The 16,782-nt window shown below is 46.1% G+C and overlaps 1 protein-coding gene across 3 annotated transcripts in view; it reads right to left on the bottom strand.

Moving 5' to 3' along the window:
• Window positions 1-16,782, bottom strand: part of LOC119966356 (V-type proton ATPase 116 kDa subunit a1-like) — a 228,052-nt gene that overhangs the window by 5,018 nt on the left and 206,252 nt on the right. For 2 of the 3 annotated variants that reach the window (XM_038797882.1, XM_038797884.1), the window contains 2 exons: window positions 11,259-11,430; window positions 9,535-9,602 (listed from right to left, as the gene is read on the bottom strand). In XM_038797882.1, coding sequence (XP_038653810.1) covers window positions 9,535-9,602; window positions 11,259-11,430 — 240 coding nt within the window. The remainder of the gene's footprint in view (window positions 1-9,534; window positions 9,603-11,258; window positions 11,431-16,782) is intronic. The other variant, XM_038797883.1, reaches the window with a different exon arrangement.

Genomic DNA, 16,782 nt, shown 5'->3' with positions numbered 1-16,782 from the left:
ATGATATCGCCCCTCAAACGTTCCTCAAAAGAAACGGAGAAGCCAGAGAATGTGGTATCATGTCCAGAACTTTGTTGTAGAAATGATCTGTCCATCAATGTGTGACTTGTTCCATGTATCAGAGCCATTCTCCATCCAGGGACCGCAGCTGGGCAGGCCCTCCCACACTGCCCAATCTCATCGGAACCAAATCCTGACATCCACATATTCCACTGGTGCTCAAGGTGCAGTTGTCTTCCACCATGTTTAACCCACGGTGATGTGCCAGTTACATGCAGGACTCACCACACCAGCAACAGCAACAGCAATCTGCAAAAGCATTTCTTCAACGACGTTAGCAGGTGGCCCATTTGGATCAATGTCACGTACCAGTCTGCAGCGTCTTTTGCTTCAAACCGGATTGCCTTCTGGTCTCATACATACACCTGAGCTGAGAGTTCCAGGACCCAGGTACCTTAGTAAAAATTGTTTTTCTTTCTGTCTACAGAAAATGAAGGAAACAGCAACTGCAGCCTCCAGGTATCTTCAGCCAACAGCAGGAGCAAACAGCAAACACAACCTGCAGAAGTGATGTGCTTATGTAACAAACAAGGCCAATTCCTTAGTAGCAATAGTATTCAGCTGTGCAGCCAGAGGCCCCCACGGTCAGAGGAGCTGACAGTGACCGTCACCATATTACCACGGACACAGTCTGCCCTGGGGGTGTTCGGTGGAACAGACAGGCAGTGATGATCCTCATGTTAAATCACCACCAGTCAGCTCTCTCCCTCAAAGAGAAAGTATTGGATTGGTTTATTGTCATGTGTACCAAGGTACAATGAAAAGTATTGTTCTACGTGCAGCTCAAATAGATCATTCTGTACATGAAAAGAAAATACATAATAGGGCAAACATAAAATACACAATGTAAATACATAGACACAGGCATTGGGTGAAGATGTGTGATCAGGTCAGTCCATAAGAGGGTCGTTTAGGAGTCTGGTGACAGTGGGGAAGAAGCTGTTTTTGAATCTGTTAGTGCGTGTTCTCAAACTTTTGTATCTTCTGCACAATGGAAGAAGTTGGAAGAGTGAATAAGCTGAGTGGGAAGGGTTTTTGATTATGCTGCCCACTTTCCCCAGGCAGCGGGAGGTGTAGACAGAGTCAATGGATGGGAGGTGGCTTTGTATGATGGACTGGGCAGTGTTCTTGACTTTCTGTAGTTTCTTCCGATCTTGGGCCGAGCAGTTGCCATACCAGGCTGCGATGCAGCCAGATAGGATGCTTTCTATGGTGCATCTACAAAAGTTGTAAGTGTCAATGTGGACATGCCGAATTTCCTTAGTTTCCTGAGGAAGTATAGGTCTGTTATGCTTTTTTGGTTGTAGCGTCGATATGGGTGGACCAGGACAGATTTTTGATGATGTGCACACCTAGGAATTTGAAGCTGTCAACCATCTCCACCTCGGTCCTGTTGATGCTGACAGGGGTGTGTACAGTACTTTGCTTCCTGAAGTCAATGACCAGCTCTTCAGTTTTGCTGACATTGAGGGAGAGATTGTTGTCATTACGCCACTCCACTAGGTTCTCTATCTCCCTCCTGTATTCTGACTCATCGTTATTCGAGATCCGGCTCACTATGGTCGTGTCGTCAGCAAACTTGTAGATGGAGTTGGAGCCAAATTTTGCCATAGAGTCATGTGTGTATAAGGAGTATGGCAGGGGACTAAGTATGCAGCCTTGCGGGGCCCCAGTATTGAGCACTATCGTGGAGGAAGCGTTGTTGTTTATTCTTACTGATTGTGGTCTATGGGTCTGGAAGTCAAGGATCCAGTTGCAGAGTGAGGAGCCAAGTCCTAGCTTTTAGAACTTTGATATAAGCTTGGCTGGGATTATGGTGTTGAAGGCAAAGCTATAATCAATAAATAGGATTCTGATGTAGGAGTCCTTGTTGTCTAGATGCTCAAGGGGTGAGTGTAGGGCCAGGAAGATGGCGTCTGCTGTGGACTGGTTGCGGCGGTATGCAAATTGCAGTGGATCTAGGCATTCTGGGAGCATTGAGTTGATGTGCCTCATTGACCAACCTCTCAAAGCCTATGGTCATCTGGGACTATGGCGACTTTACTTTTATTCAAGGTAACAAAGAGGTACCAGGAATTGACTTTTTAACCCAAAAACATGATACCCAAGGCACCGTCATTTAATTATTTTTCTTTCTCGCCTGACAGAATGTGCAAACGTTGTGAGTTGAGGTAAGGGGAAATTAGCTGTTGTCTCTTAGATTTCATGTTTGATATTTGAATTTATCTGTAAACTGAGACACGGATGTAGATCATTGGATTATGCTTTAACATTATTAATGAGTACAATACAAGACATCCAGCAATGTTGTTAAAGTCTTGCTGAAGGCAAGCAATACCTTTTGTGATTTTGGGTAGTAGAAATGTGTCTCTCCATTTAATTGTTATTGTTAGTATCTAATAGGTTCTGTTTGATGGATGTTAAATACCCAATACTTGAAGCTAATAAGATGAACAGGTGCTGGGTATTGATTAGTTAATTCTACTCACATTTCCAAATTAGGAAGAGTTAGCCAGCACTAAGGGCGCGATTCTCCACCCCCCATGCCGGGTGGGAGAATAGCGGGAGGGCCTCCCGAGATTTTTCATGCCCTCCCGCTATTCTCTCCCCCCCCCCCCCCCACGCCCGACCCACGCCACGAATCGCCGCTCGCCGTTTTTTACGGCGAGCGGCAATTCTCCGAGGCCGATGGGCCGAGCGGCCGGGCCTTCACGCCCGTTTCAACACAGCAGCAAACACACCTGCTCGCTGCCGTCGTGAAACGGGCGCCAGATGCCCGTTTGGGGCATCTGGGGGCCCGATTGGCACGGCAGTACCACGGCTGCACTCTTTTCCCTCTGCCGCCCCGCAAGATCAAGCTGCCACGTCTTGCGGGGCGGCTGAGGGAAAAGACGGCAACTGCGCATGCGCGGCTGACGTCATCGGCTGCGTCAGCCGGCGAGACGCTTGACGTGCGGCCTTGACGACCATCGTCAAGGCCGCACCGCCGTGACACACGGGGCCGCGCTCCTAGCCCCGCCCGGGGGGAGAATCGGCCCCGGAAGTGGGCGAAGGCTGCCGTGGGTCACGGCCTGTCCCACGGCAGCCTTTACGATTCTCCACATTTGCTTGCGGAGAATCTCGCCCTAAGTGTCTGGTGTTAGGGTGGAGAGCTAAAGCTCTTTGACAATCAATAAACAATCTCCATCAAAGCATATAATTTAAAGTGCAGAAGGAGGCCATTCAGCCCATTGAGTCTGCGCCAGTCCCACTTAAGCCCACACCTCCACCCTATCCCATAAACCCAACTTAACCTTTTGGACACAAAGGGATAATTTACCATGGCCAATACACCTAACCTGCACATCTTTGCACTGTGGGAGGAAACCCATACAGACACAGGGAGAATGTGCAGACCCCACAGACAGTCACCCGAGGCCGGAATTGAACCAGGACCCTGGAGCTGTGAGGTAACAGTGCTAACCACTGTGACACCGTGCTGTCAAGTCTCAGTGTCTTCTTCATAATCAGACTTAGGAATTCTACTGACGGTCGCAGCCTCAATACTATTTGAAATTGTCAATTTTGTATGCTGCTACGATATTCCCTTTGGAGTGGGAGAAGGAAACCGTGACAGAAATTAATTTAAGATTGTTGCCTTCGCTATAACTAGTAATGCTGCTGCAATTAGAGATAAGATTCAATGTGATTAGTCTGAATCACTGCACACATTGCTGTTTGCTGAAAGTTAAGAGATTTGTCCTTGGCATGAAATCAAGAGTTCTTTCTTTTCCTCTATACTCTCTCTACTGCTTTGTCTGAACTGTGAGGTGTAGCATCAATAGCCAAAGCAAAGTCTTTTCCAAGATTTTTGAACTCACCAATATGTTAAGAATAGCGTATGTCCACTGGGTTCATTTTCTGTTGCTTGTGTCTCAGGACAATGGCACCATAATGGATGTAAACTGTAGTATCCCCTAATGATTTTAGTGCTAGTCCCAAATTGCTAACCTATTGTGGTGAAGATGAAAATGAAATGAAATGAAAATCGCTTATTGTCACGAGTAGGCTTCAATGAAGTTACTGTGAAAAGCCCCTAGTCGCCACATTCCGGCGCCTGTCCGGGGAGGCTGATACGGGAATCGAACCGTGCTGCTGGCCTGCTTGGTCTGCTTTCAAAGCCAGCGATTTAGCCCAATGAGCTAAATCAGCCCCTTAAATCAGATTGTAAAGCAGGTTAGGTTTAAATCTGTAGCATCAGCTTCAGCAGCTTGCCACAAAGAAGTTAATCTTTAGATGCCGCAGCTTTCTGCAAAGAACATATTTAATTGTTCCCAAGCCGCCTTCACAGATGCAACTGTTCTTCCTACAACAACAGCACCAGGATTATCATTAACAACTTTATTTATATAGCATCTTTAATGTATTGCTTGTAATGTGGAAAAATGTTTCATGGCATTTTACAGAGACATGTAGAAGTCATCATCATCGATAAATTAACCACTGAACCAGAGAAGGAGCTATTAGAAGGGGTGAGCAAATGTGTGCTCATAGACGTGGATGCCAAGTATGAGAGGGATGTAAGGAGGCAATGGAGTTTGTGAGGGAACACTAGAATGTGACATCTGGGTAGCTGAAGACACAGCCACTGAAGATAAAACCGAGGGCCGTCTGTGTGGAATTTGCACATTCTCCCTGTGTCTGCGTGGGTCTCACCCCCACAACCCAAAGATGTGCAGGGTAGGTGGATTGGCCATGCTAAATTGCCCTTTAATTGGAAAAAAAATGAATTGGGTACTTTGAATTTATAAAAAAAGATAAGACCAAGGGAGGGGGACAGGATATGCAAGAAGCCAAAGGCAGATGAACAGAGTTTTTGAGGAGGGTGTTTTGCCAGAGAAGGTAATAGAAATAGGGAAAGGTGAGACAATGAAACATTTCTAAACAAGGATGTGAATTTTAAATTTGAGGTGTTAGTCAGTGAGCACAGGGCTGAAAAGAAATGGGGATTTGCTGTAATAGAATGGAATATGTGGAGCAGTGTTTTGGATGAGTTGGACAATAGGAAGCTGGCTAAGAAAGCATTATGGAGTCTGGAGAGGACAAGAATGAGGGTCTCAATGGTGGATTGACTGAGGAAGGGGTAAAGGTGAGTTATGGTGCAGAGGTCAGAATGGGTAGCCTTTGTGATGGCGGAGGTATGGGATTAGAAGCTCAGTTCAGGGTCAAATAACTTGCTATGGCTGCAAACAGTTTGGCTCAGCCTTTGGCAGTAGTCTGGAAGGAGAAATGATGCCAGCTATAACTTTGGTTAATGTTTTGCTGTGGTTGGGGAGACATGGTGACACGGTAGCACAGTGGTTAGCATTGTTACTTCACAGCGCCAGGGTCCCAGGTTCGATTCCTGACTTGGGTCACTGTCTGCGGAGTCTGAACGTTCTCCCTGTGTCCGCATGGGTTTTCTCCGCGTGCTCCGGTTTCCTCCCACAAGTCCCGAAAGACATGCTGTTAGGTGAATTGGATATTCTGAATTCTCCCTCTGTGTACCTGAACAGGCGTCGGAATGTGGTGACTCGGGAATTTCATTGCAGTGTTAACGTAGCCTACTTGTGACAATAATAAAGATTATGTTTATGAAAACCTGATTGGATGAATGAACATAGATCTGGGAAGTGACAACACATTCAAGGAAAGGAAGCTTGAAGCTGCAATATCTGTTTGTGAGAATAGAGAGGTTGATTGAGGGTGTTTTTTTTTGTGAAGCAGGATCATGACTGTGTCTTTGAAATATTAGTTAAACAGTCTCTGAGATGAGGGAACAAATTACAAGACCAATGGGTTGCACATACAAACAATTGAGGAGTATACTTGCAATCTATCAATGGGGTATAATTACATTCTATAATATAGCCAACCAGGGGACTTTCAATATTCATGACATTTTCAGTCAAAACCAGGATATTGATGTTGACATCTGAATTAAAGTGGGGGCCGGTTTCGCTCAGTTTGTTGGACAGCTGTTTGTGATGAAGATCAAGGTAATCTTGGACTATTGTGACATTTACTTACTTTATTAAAGACAGGATGGCAAGGGCCATGTTTGTAGGTGAATGGTTGTACTATGTGGACATGCAGAGAGAGGTGGCAATTGTTTGTTTGACAGCAAAATCCAAAGGGTCAGTGATGTGTGGAGATAAAGGGATGAGATTGAGGTTGGCAAGACTGCCCCCCAATTGGCAAGCTGCCAGGGAAGATGTTGCGATGGGGGGATGTGGCATTTGGGGTTGTTGCTCAAAATGAAGTAGCAATGGGTACCTCGAGTGGCCTTTTAAAGAATGCCAAGCAAAACACAAAGAGTACAGGCAGCACGGTAGCAGAGTGGTTAGCACAATTGCTTCACAGCTTCAGGGTCCCAGGTTCGATTCCCGTCTTGGGTCACTGTCTGTGCGGAGTCTGCACGTTCACCCGTGTGTGCGTGGGTTTCCTCCGGGTGCTCCAGCTTCCTCCCACAGTCCAAAGATGGGCAGATTAGGTGGATTGGTCATGCTAAGTGTCCTAAGTGTCCAAAATTGCCTTTAGTGTTGGGGTGAGGTTACTGGGTTATGGGGATAGGGTGGGGGTGTGGGCTTGGGTAGGGTGCTCTTTCCAAGAGCCGGTGCAGACTCGATGGGCCGAATGGCCTCCTTCTGCACTGTAAATTCTATGAGTAGACATGGGGTTTTCCAGAAGGATTTAAGCCTGTACTGGTGGCAGGGGAGTATGAAGGCAAAGAAGAATGTTAGGTCAGAGTAAGGATTAGCAGGGTAAAGAGCTGATTGATGCCATGGCTGGATGACAGGAAGAGGAGAGAATGGAGTGACAATAACAGATAAAGATTCACATTCATGTGACATCTTTTACAACCACATGATGTCCTGAAGCACTCTGCAGTCACTGTTGAAATGTAGAAAAACACAGCCATCAACTTGCTCACAGGAAGTTCCCATAATCAGCAGTGTAATAATGACCAGATATCTTTGTGATATTGATTGAGGGATTAATATTGGCTCAACACCAGGGATAATTTGCCCACTCTCTTTCAAAGCAGTGCCATGGGATATTTTACATCCACCTGAGAGGGCAAATGGGGTCTCAGTTTGACATCTCATCTGAATGACAACACAGCAGTCCCTCAGCACAGCATTGAAATGTCAGCCGAGGTTTTTGTACTTCAAGTTCCAGAATGAGAAATGAACCAACAATTGTCTGATCCAGAGGCAAAAGTGCTTCCACGAGCCCACAACTGGTGCACACAGAAAGGTCTATGAGGATCTGTATAGGTTTGAGAGCAGAGCAGCAGTGAAAATGCAGACGCCAATGTGCGGACAGAGAATCCAGGTTATGTAACAATGTCAGAGTTAGGATCATGTTCCACCCATCAAGATATGACGTTATTGTAAAGAGAAAACAGCAAGAGATTCTATGAAAAAGTCCAAAGTTAAAGCTAACACTGTGATTTTGTATCACCTGCAAATGTAACTAGCCGAGAAGGAAGAAAACAGTTCGGACCAGTATTCTTATTTCCTGTTTTTCTGATGTCCCATTTTAAAGTATACAAGACCGGTTCAGAGCAGTGTTCTGATTCCCCCATTTTACTGTTTTTACCTTCTGCAAGTGATTAATCTAAATTATAAACAGGAGGGATCTTGATACTGATCCACGGGATATTCCACTCAGCATTTTGCACCATCGTAATGTAACTCCTTTTAACATGAATATGAATAGATTCAGAGCACACTGTCTGAACTGCTGTTTGGATTTTGTAAACGTAGAGCTTGGGTCAGGCCAACAATGTCAGTGGTCAGTGACAGTTAGAAACCTTTGCCCTAAATTGATTCAATCAGCTTGCCGCGGGAAGCTGCCCTTCTGAAGGTCTATTTGGAATAACTGGTGGAATATTGCGATAAGTTAATGTGCAATAGCCATGCCATAGGATTGGAAACTTGGGTAGATTTTCAATTTCCCTGCCTGGGTGGGAAACTGCTGTTGTTGATTTTGTCCATTGTAGAAATCGAGCAATAGTGTTAAAACTTGGGAAGACGTTTCTGGAACGGGTAGGCAGTACAGAATTGGTTAAAATTAGTTTTTGAGCAGAACTGTTCTGACAGTCTCAAACCTTGTGAAATACGAGCATTTTGAAAGTAATGGAAGTGCAGTATTTAAATGAATAGGTTAATTCTGTCACATGAAAATGACTCCCATCTTCATCAAATCTAGATTTTTTAAATATGTAAATACCAGTCAATTTTCTGTGGTGTTGCTTAAGGTGATCTGGACGATACATTGCTTTATGACATGCAATTCAGAATATATTATCAGGATCACCGATTTATGGTGATTGAATAAGTGAAATTGCATTTCATTATGAAGTACTATGGGAGAGTTAATAATATTCCTGGTATAAATTTTGATTGTGCTGACAGTTCCCGAGAAACCATAAATCAGTGGCTTTGATTATTATCTGCTCCTTCAACTTTGTAATGACTTAATAACTTGCGTTTGTTTGAAGTCTAGGAGCCCATTGAAGACTGCAGAGAAGATGCTTGAGTTTGCTGACAGGTAGGAGTACTGAAGAAAGGGGTTGTGATAGGTTATATAGTTTTGGAAAGGGAGGGGTTTAATGAGCAGTGAATGTGATTGTATGGCAGGAGCAGGGGGTTGGAGTGAATGATAATTGAGGGGGAGATCCTGAAGTGCAGGAACAGTGAGAAATGGTTATGACGTTTGCCAGTATTGTGGTGTGTTGGGTATGTGGAAGTCAGGTGCTGTGACGTAACAATGGTATGATAGTATCGGTGAGTGTCGTTGAGGGGTAGCTAGTTGTCTGCTGGAATATTGGGAAGGGGATGCTGATGGGTGTGATGATACTGGAATTGCATATTCCTGCTCCTAATTCTTGTGTTCTTGTGGGCGAGAACAGTTGACTGTGGTTGTGGGGTACAGCTGAGAAACGTGCTGTGGCCACATTCATAGATATGACTGGGGAACTGGGTTTCAGCTCTTTAAAGAATCTCAGGCTGGTTTCTGGGTCATAGTCTGGAAAATGATGGCAGGAGTTTTTCTTGAAGTTGGGTAGGCAGTGAAGATCGAGAATGGGACAGGAAATGGGAGGGACTCTGGCACTCAGGGTAGGGAATAGAACTGCGACACAGCATGGAACAGAGAACGCAAATCATTGCAGCAGTGAAAGCAGTGGCCTCTCAGGTGGCTAGGAGCACGAGTGGTGATTGGTGCGAGGTAGCAGGAAGGAGCAGGTAAAAAACAAGATGAAGGGTTGGTGGATTGAGCGGATACTGAATTGAGTAGACAGGAATTGTAGTGGGAAGGGTGAAAAGTCATGGATTCTTAGAGTTAACTTAGAGGTGGTTCTACCTCAGTATTCCATGATGGATTCACTTGTTACTTAAACTTAACACTGCTGATAATCATGATTGCTGTTAAAGAATAGAGGCTTACCCAGCTGAACTTTGAGGATGCCCATGAAATAATTTCTTCTCCACAGATCAAAAGCTTTGATCTTAGTCCTGATGGCAACGCCATGATAACAAAAGAACAGTAAATGCTTAAGTAATTTAAGCCCATGCCTGGTCAGTGCTGAGAATAAGGCTTTTGCTGTGTGGTGTGAGGCAATCAGATCAGATTGTATTACGGCGCTATGGCAGCACAGAGCAAGGAGGCAGAAAATGACTATCTCAGGAGACTAGGGATGGGAAAATATCAGCTCAGGTTTAGGACAATGGAAGACAGAAACAGTCAATGGTAGGATTCATTGCGGAGGCTCATGTCTTGTTTTAATAGGCCTTACACGGGTGGAGCTACAGAGAACATTACCACAGAACTATCTACCTTGGGAGGCAAGTATGCTTTTAAGAGTGAACAAGGTATTACAGACAACCATGGCATAAAGAGCATGGTTGTAAAGTGTGACTCTTGCAGGAAATATATTTTTAAAAATAAATTTAGAGTGCCCAATTATTTTTTCCAATTAAGGGGCAATTTAGTGTGGCCAATCCATCTATCCTGCACATCTTTGGGTTGTGGGGGTGAAACCCACGCAGACATGGGGAGAATGTGCAAACTCCACACGGACAGTGATCCAGGGTCGGGATTCGAACCCAGGTCCTCAGCGCCGTAGGCAGCAATGCTAACCACTGTGCCACCATGCTGCCCTTTGCAGGAAATATATGGGGCGGGATTCTCCACAGCCCCGTGCTGAAATTGTGTTTGGCGCGGGGGCGGAGAATCAATCTTTACGTGGAAATCGTAGCCGGCGCCGCTCCCGCATTTCTCTGGTCCCGCGCGGCTGGGGGGCCATTGACAGAGGCCCCCCCAGCGATTCTATGGGCAAAACTGGCCGAGTTCCCGACGGCGTGGTTCTAACCACGTATTGGCCGTCGGGAACCTTGGATGGCGGCTGCGGATTCAGTTTGTGACCGCCCTGGTGGGGGGCGGGGGGATTGAGTACCGGGGGTGGGGGGGGGAGCTCATGGGTGGCCAGGGCAGTGTTGAGTGACTCGGATCCACAGGCACACGCCGTCTCGGGGGGCCTACATTCTCGATGTCGGTCCACGGTCCGAGTGCGGCCGCTGCAGGCCGCCGCCGTGCGCATGTGCGGACTCCCGACTGGAAATACAGGGACCTGTATCCGCAGCCAGAGCTGCGAGAAGCACTCTGGGGCCCTGCCAGGCCCCTACAGGTGAGAAAACTGCTCCTGATGTTTTGAAGGAAAGGCAAGAGTGAAACGCCAGCGGTTTTACGCTGGCTTGGGGACATGGCCCCGTTTTTGGAGAATCCAGCCCCACGACATATGCACATCTTAATATATATTAAATTTTAAGAATCGAACACCTGTTCCAGTTAACCTGCTTCTCAAGCTTTTCACAAATTTTAAACAATTGGTTACGTTAGGCAATTGATTGCCTGATATTACAATTATTTCTCCATGTATCCGAATGAAATGATTCAGTCTTTCTTCCAATTAATTTTTAGGGATGAATTATTGCAATAGACATTCATTTTCTTAACAATAAAATTGGATGATTGTTGTTTTTAATCAGTGGACAGAAGTTACATAATGCACTAAAATTGCTTACAATAATAGGAGCAACATTAATTTATTTTCTAGGACAGATCCCTTTTTAATTATTTTTCACACCTCGCAATTGTTCTTATGTACCCACCAGTGTAGACGAAGGGCATGCAGAAATGCAGAAAGTCCTTCCATGACTAGTAGAATGGCCACACTCAGAACAGCAAAAGCAGCAAAGGTGATTGTGAGCCCAATAGAGCTTAAACCTTTCTTTGCCGTGAAGCCATTGTGCAGAACCATGTGCCACAAGACCTCAGAAAGTTCTGTGAAAAAAATAGATTTGGTTAGTGTCTTCTCAATGCACACTGATTTCATGAGGGACTGGTCGAGATTATCTAATTGGTGTAAGCTTGACTGGAAGTTGTTCTGATTGACAGGCAGCCACCAACATTTTGATTCAATGGGCATTTCTTGAGTCAGCCTTATAGAGTCCCCAATCCCCCTCGACACCTTCTGGCCCTCTCGACACTTTCCATCAATTATTCCCATCACTCTCTCCTTTTCAACGGGCAATTCATCTTCTTGGACCCCAAAGCCCTACTTCTCTTTCAGCAACATGTCTGCATATATACAAAGAGCAGTCTCAATAGGAGATCCTGCCATTGGACCAAGGTGGCTTGGATTGCAGAGAGGTGAGCAGCCATGGATGCAGTGACATAAAAGGATGAACAACCTCCTCCAATCAGCCAGGGTAAGTGGTAATGTGGCGAGGCTGGACTAACCAGCCAACAGAGTGGGAATACATCCAACTTGGTGTTGAGATGTTGATAGCGATCGTATGGCTTTGTTCTGCCCAACTCGCAATACAATGAGGCTGTTAAATCTCCTGAGATTTGTGATGCTCGGGACATCTTGCGAGATTTATTGAGATCTTGTGAGCTCTAACGAGATCTCGTGAACTGGATCTCACCCTCACTGGGCAGGATCAGATTTGCATCTTTAAGTAAGCAGTTAGCCTCACTTAAATATGTCTGCAGCAGAGTCTCCCAAGGCTTGGGATTGAACGCCTGCACCTGGGAGACTTCACCCTGACGCCTTTCAGCACTGGCCCACACAAATGTGGACAAGGTGTAATAGCACCTTTAGGGGTCTCTCAGGCCATCGGAGGCCCTGGTGGTTGGGCTCTGGGTAGCGTGGTACCTTGGCACTCCTATGCCACCTGGGAACCTTGGTGCTGCCAATGGGGCACCTTGGCACTGCTGCCCTAGAATTGACTGCTGCTCAGGTGGCACTGCCAGACTAGCAGGGGTACTGCCAGGGTGCCAGGAAAGGATGTCCCGAAGCATGGTACATTAGCGAGACCATACAGACACTGCGACAATGGATGAACGGACATCACGCGACAATCGCCAGGCAGGAATGTTCCCTTCCAGTTGGGGAACACTTCAGCAGTCAAGGGCATTCAGCCTCTGATCGCTGGGTAAGCGTTCCCCAAGGCGCCCTTCAGGATGCGCGACAACGCAGAATCGCTGAGCAGAAACTTATAGCCAAGTTCCGCACACTGGTACAGCCTCAACCGGGACCTTGGATTCATGTTGCATTGCATTCACCCCCCACCATCTGGCCTGGGCTTGAGATATCCTACCAACTGTCCTGGCTAGAGTCAATTCACACCTCTTTAACCTGGGATTACCCCTCCCTCTGGATTTGTAAAGACTTAATTACCTGCAAATGCTCGCATTCAAAGTATCGTCTTGCATCTTTGACTTTGTCTATATATGTGTTTCTAGAACCCACCTCTTCATTCACCTGAGGAAGGAGCAGTGCTCCAAAAGCTAGTGTTTGAAACAAAGCTGTTGGACTATAACCTGGTGTTGTAAGACTTCTTACTGTGCTCACCCCAGTCCAACGCCGGCATCTCCACATCAAGGGTGCCAGGCTGGCAGTGCCTGGGAGGACGTTGGGGATCATGTGATTGCAGAATTCCAGGCCCTGGGTCATAGGTGGTTGAGAGATTGGGTTGGTATTTAAAAATGGCACCCTGATCTCTTCCTATACAGACGAGCTGAGCTTGTCAGTGCAGGAAATGAATGTAAGTGCAGCCTTGGTGGGATGTTCCTCGCCGTGGCCAAAAAAACAGAATCCCTTTTGATACTAGGATCATTCTTGGCACTGCAGTTGCCAAGAAACACCCACTAAGTGTGCCCAAAACAAGACTCTTTTCCCCCTCGTTAAATCACGCCCATTTAATTTTTAAAATATGCATGAAACTGTAGTTTCCTGATCTGATGTGGACCAAGAGCATCCAGATGAAGCACCATCATCTGCCTCTTGCTCACCCTTCACCAGAACAATTATACCCACATGGGTTTTGAAGGGACTCTGTACAGAATCGGAGGCATGTGTTGGTGATCATATCAAGGCCAGATCTGAACAGCTGAGGGAGGCTGTGAGAGCAGGCGGCCCTGACAGTGGGGGGACTGTTGGGGATCATGTGAATGCTGCAAAATGAGACCCACTGAAAATTCACAAAGTGAGCTGTGTGAAGAAGGCTGGCATTGATGTGAACAGTTCTGTTTACCTGGCCTTCATTCCTAGAGTAGCAGCAGTTGACCAATGGGAATAATTAACCCTCCCATGGGCCACACCCAGAACTCCTCTCATTCCACAGTGGCCTCGATCCACAAGAATCTGATTTCCGGACAGTCCTTTCTTAGCAGCCATTTCGATGGAGGTGCATACAATGACTCTACAGCTCCAGCCCGTGCACCTCCACTCACCCTTAGCCACCCAACGTTACCCTGCTCCTTCCCCCAATAATCCTGGAGTGTACCCTTGACCCAGAGTCTGTGATCCTTGACCTTCCACCTCTAACACTGGACTCTTCCGCAACCCCCCCCCCCCCTCCCCACAGTCTTCCTGCATCGTTCTGGAGCCTCCCACCATAATCCTGGTTCAGATATCTGTATCCCGTGGCTCTCCCTTGGAGACCATTGACCTTTCCTCCCTCTAGTTGGACCTGCCTTGCTTCAAGCTTGATATCCCAAGCTTGGATTGCCAACCTACCATGTGTGATACATATGCCTCCCTTGGACTGCTGCAATGATAGACCTCACTCTGTAGGCCAGAGCCTGGCTACCTTTGGGCACCTCCCCCCATCCCCCTCCCCACTGTTCACCCCTTGCCACTTGCTGTACTGCTGTTTGAGGACCCTACCGCCACCACCTTCTTGCCATCTCAACTGATGCACCATTTGAGAACCTGATCACCATCACCTTCTCCCGTCCCACTTCCTTGCCATTACTGGATGATCCAGCTTCTCCTGCTCCCCTTCACTCTGCTGTCAAATTAGATGAAGACAAAGGCCGGAATTCTCTGTCTGTTCACATTAGTGGGATTCTCCAGTCCTGCAGAAGTGAATGGAGTTTTGGCTGGGTGGCAGGGCAAACTCATATCGGAGAATCCTGACAGATTGGAGGGTAGCCCACGTCACTCCGATATTCAAAAAGGGAGGTAGAAAGAAAGCAGGGAATTATAGACCAGTAAGCCCAACATCGGTAGTGGGGAAAATTCTTGAATCCATTATCAAACACTTTATCGCGGAACATTTAGAAAGCAGTGGCAGAATCAGTCAGAGGTAGCATGGATTTATGAAGGGACAATCATGCTTGGCAAATCTGTTGGAATTCTTTGAAGATGTAACCAATACAGTCGACAAGGGGGAGCCAGTCGATGTGGTATATTTGGACTTTCAGAAGGCGTTTGACAAAGTCCCGCATAAGAGATTATTGTGCAAAATTAAAGCGCATGGGATTGGGGGAAATGTATTGAGGTGGATAGAAAACTGGTTGGCAGAGAGGAAACAAAGAATAGGATTAATGGGTTCTTTTCAAATTGGCAGGCAATAATTAGTGGGGTACTACAGGGATCGGTGCTGGGACCCCAGCTATTCACAATATATATTAATGATTTGGATGAGGGAACAAAATGTAACATCTCAAAGTTTGCAGATGATACCAACTTAGGAGGGAGGGTGAATTGTGATGAGGATGCAGGGATCCTACAGCATGATCTGAACAGGTTGGGCGAATGGGCAAATCAATGGCAGATGCAGTTTAATTTGGATAAGTGTAAGGTTATTCACTTTGGAAGCAAAAACAGGAAGGCAGATTACTACTTGAATGGTTGCAAATTGGGAGAGGGGAGTGTGCAACGGGACCTGGGTGTCCTTGTGCACCATTCACTGAAGATAAACATGCAGGTGCAGCAGGCGGTAAAGAAGGCTAATGGTATGCTGGCCTTCATTGCGAGAGGTTTCAAGTATAGAAGCAGGGATGTGTTGCTGAATTGTACAGGGCCTTGGTGAGGCCACACCTGGAGTATTGTGTGCAGTTTTGGTCTCCTCTGAGGAAGGATGTTCTTGCTCTCGAGGTAGTGCAGCAAAGGTTTACCTGTCTGATTCCAGGGATAACGGGACTGTCAATGAGGAAAGATTGACTAGGTTGGGATTGTTCTCACTGGAGTTCAGAAGAATGAGCGGGGATCTCATAGAGACTTATAAAATTCTAACAGGACTAGACAGGGTTGATGCAAGGAAGATGTTACCAATGATGGGTGTGTCCAGAACCAGGGTCACAGTCAGAGGATTCAGGGTAAACCATTTTAGAACATAGAACATAGAACAGTACAGCACAGAACAGGCCCTTCAGCCCTCGATGTTGTGCCGAGCAATGATCACCCTACTTAAACCCACGTAACCCGTATACCCGTAACCCAACAATCTCCCCATTAACCTTACACTACGGGCAATTTAGCATGGCCAATCCACCTAACCCGCACATCTTTGGACTGTGGGAGGAAACCGGAGCACCCGGAGGAAACCCAAATCTTTTGGACAGAGATGAGGAGACATTTCTTCACTCAAAGAGTAGTGAGCCTGTGGAATTCATTACCACAGGAAGTAGTTGAATCTAAAACTTTGAATATATTCAAGAGGCGGCTGGAGAATGGGATCAAAGGCTATGGGGAGAAAGCAGGATTAAGCTATTGAGTTGGATGATCAGCCATGATCGTGATGAATGGCGGAGCAGGCTCAAAGGGCCAAAAGGCCTCCTCATGCTCCTATCATCTATGTATCTATGTAAAACCTCACTTTGGATCCAAAAACTAAACAACCTTGCCTGTGCATGCCACCTTTAAGATGTTGGGTAACATCAGGCACAAGTTTCCTAATCTTGAAGTAGGTTTTAATTTGGTGAAATTCTAATTTAATAAGTAATTCATGATGCAAGGACAAAGTTGCATGCATAATAATTTAAATAAGCTGGAGGATGCATTTCAGCAGTCACTGTATTTTTGCATTGGTGCCCTTTGCACCAGCAATGGAGTACAAAAGCTTCACTTTTTCACACTGGGAATGAAATTTCAGGCCAACGAATTAACAAAATTCCTTAAAGTTGTTTGTATAGCTCCAATTACAAGCAGTCAGATTGCACTAAGGATGGGTTTATATTTGGAATTAATAATTAAGTTGTCTGTTCAGTGAATTTTCAAGGATTTTTGCAGTTTCCATAGCAATTCGTATTGAGTGGGAATATCTATTTGATTACATTGACATTTGATTTATAACTATCCTCAGGTACGTGGGCTGCATTCGGTAACTGGTTCTGTCTGCT

This window comes from Scyliorhinus canicula, chromosome 5 (genome assembly GCF_902713615.1).
Source record: "Scyliorhinus canicula chromosome 5, sScyCan1.1, whole genome shotgun sequence".
Classification (NCBI taxonomy): domain Eukaryota; kingdom Metazoa; phylum Chordata; class Chondrichthyes; order Carcharhiniformes; family Scyliorhinidae; genus Scyliorhinus; species Scyliorhinus canicula.
Note: the sequence above shows the minus strand (reverse complement) of the source record. Positions and strands in the feature narration are given on the sequence as shown.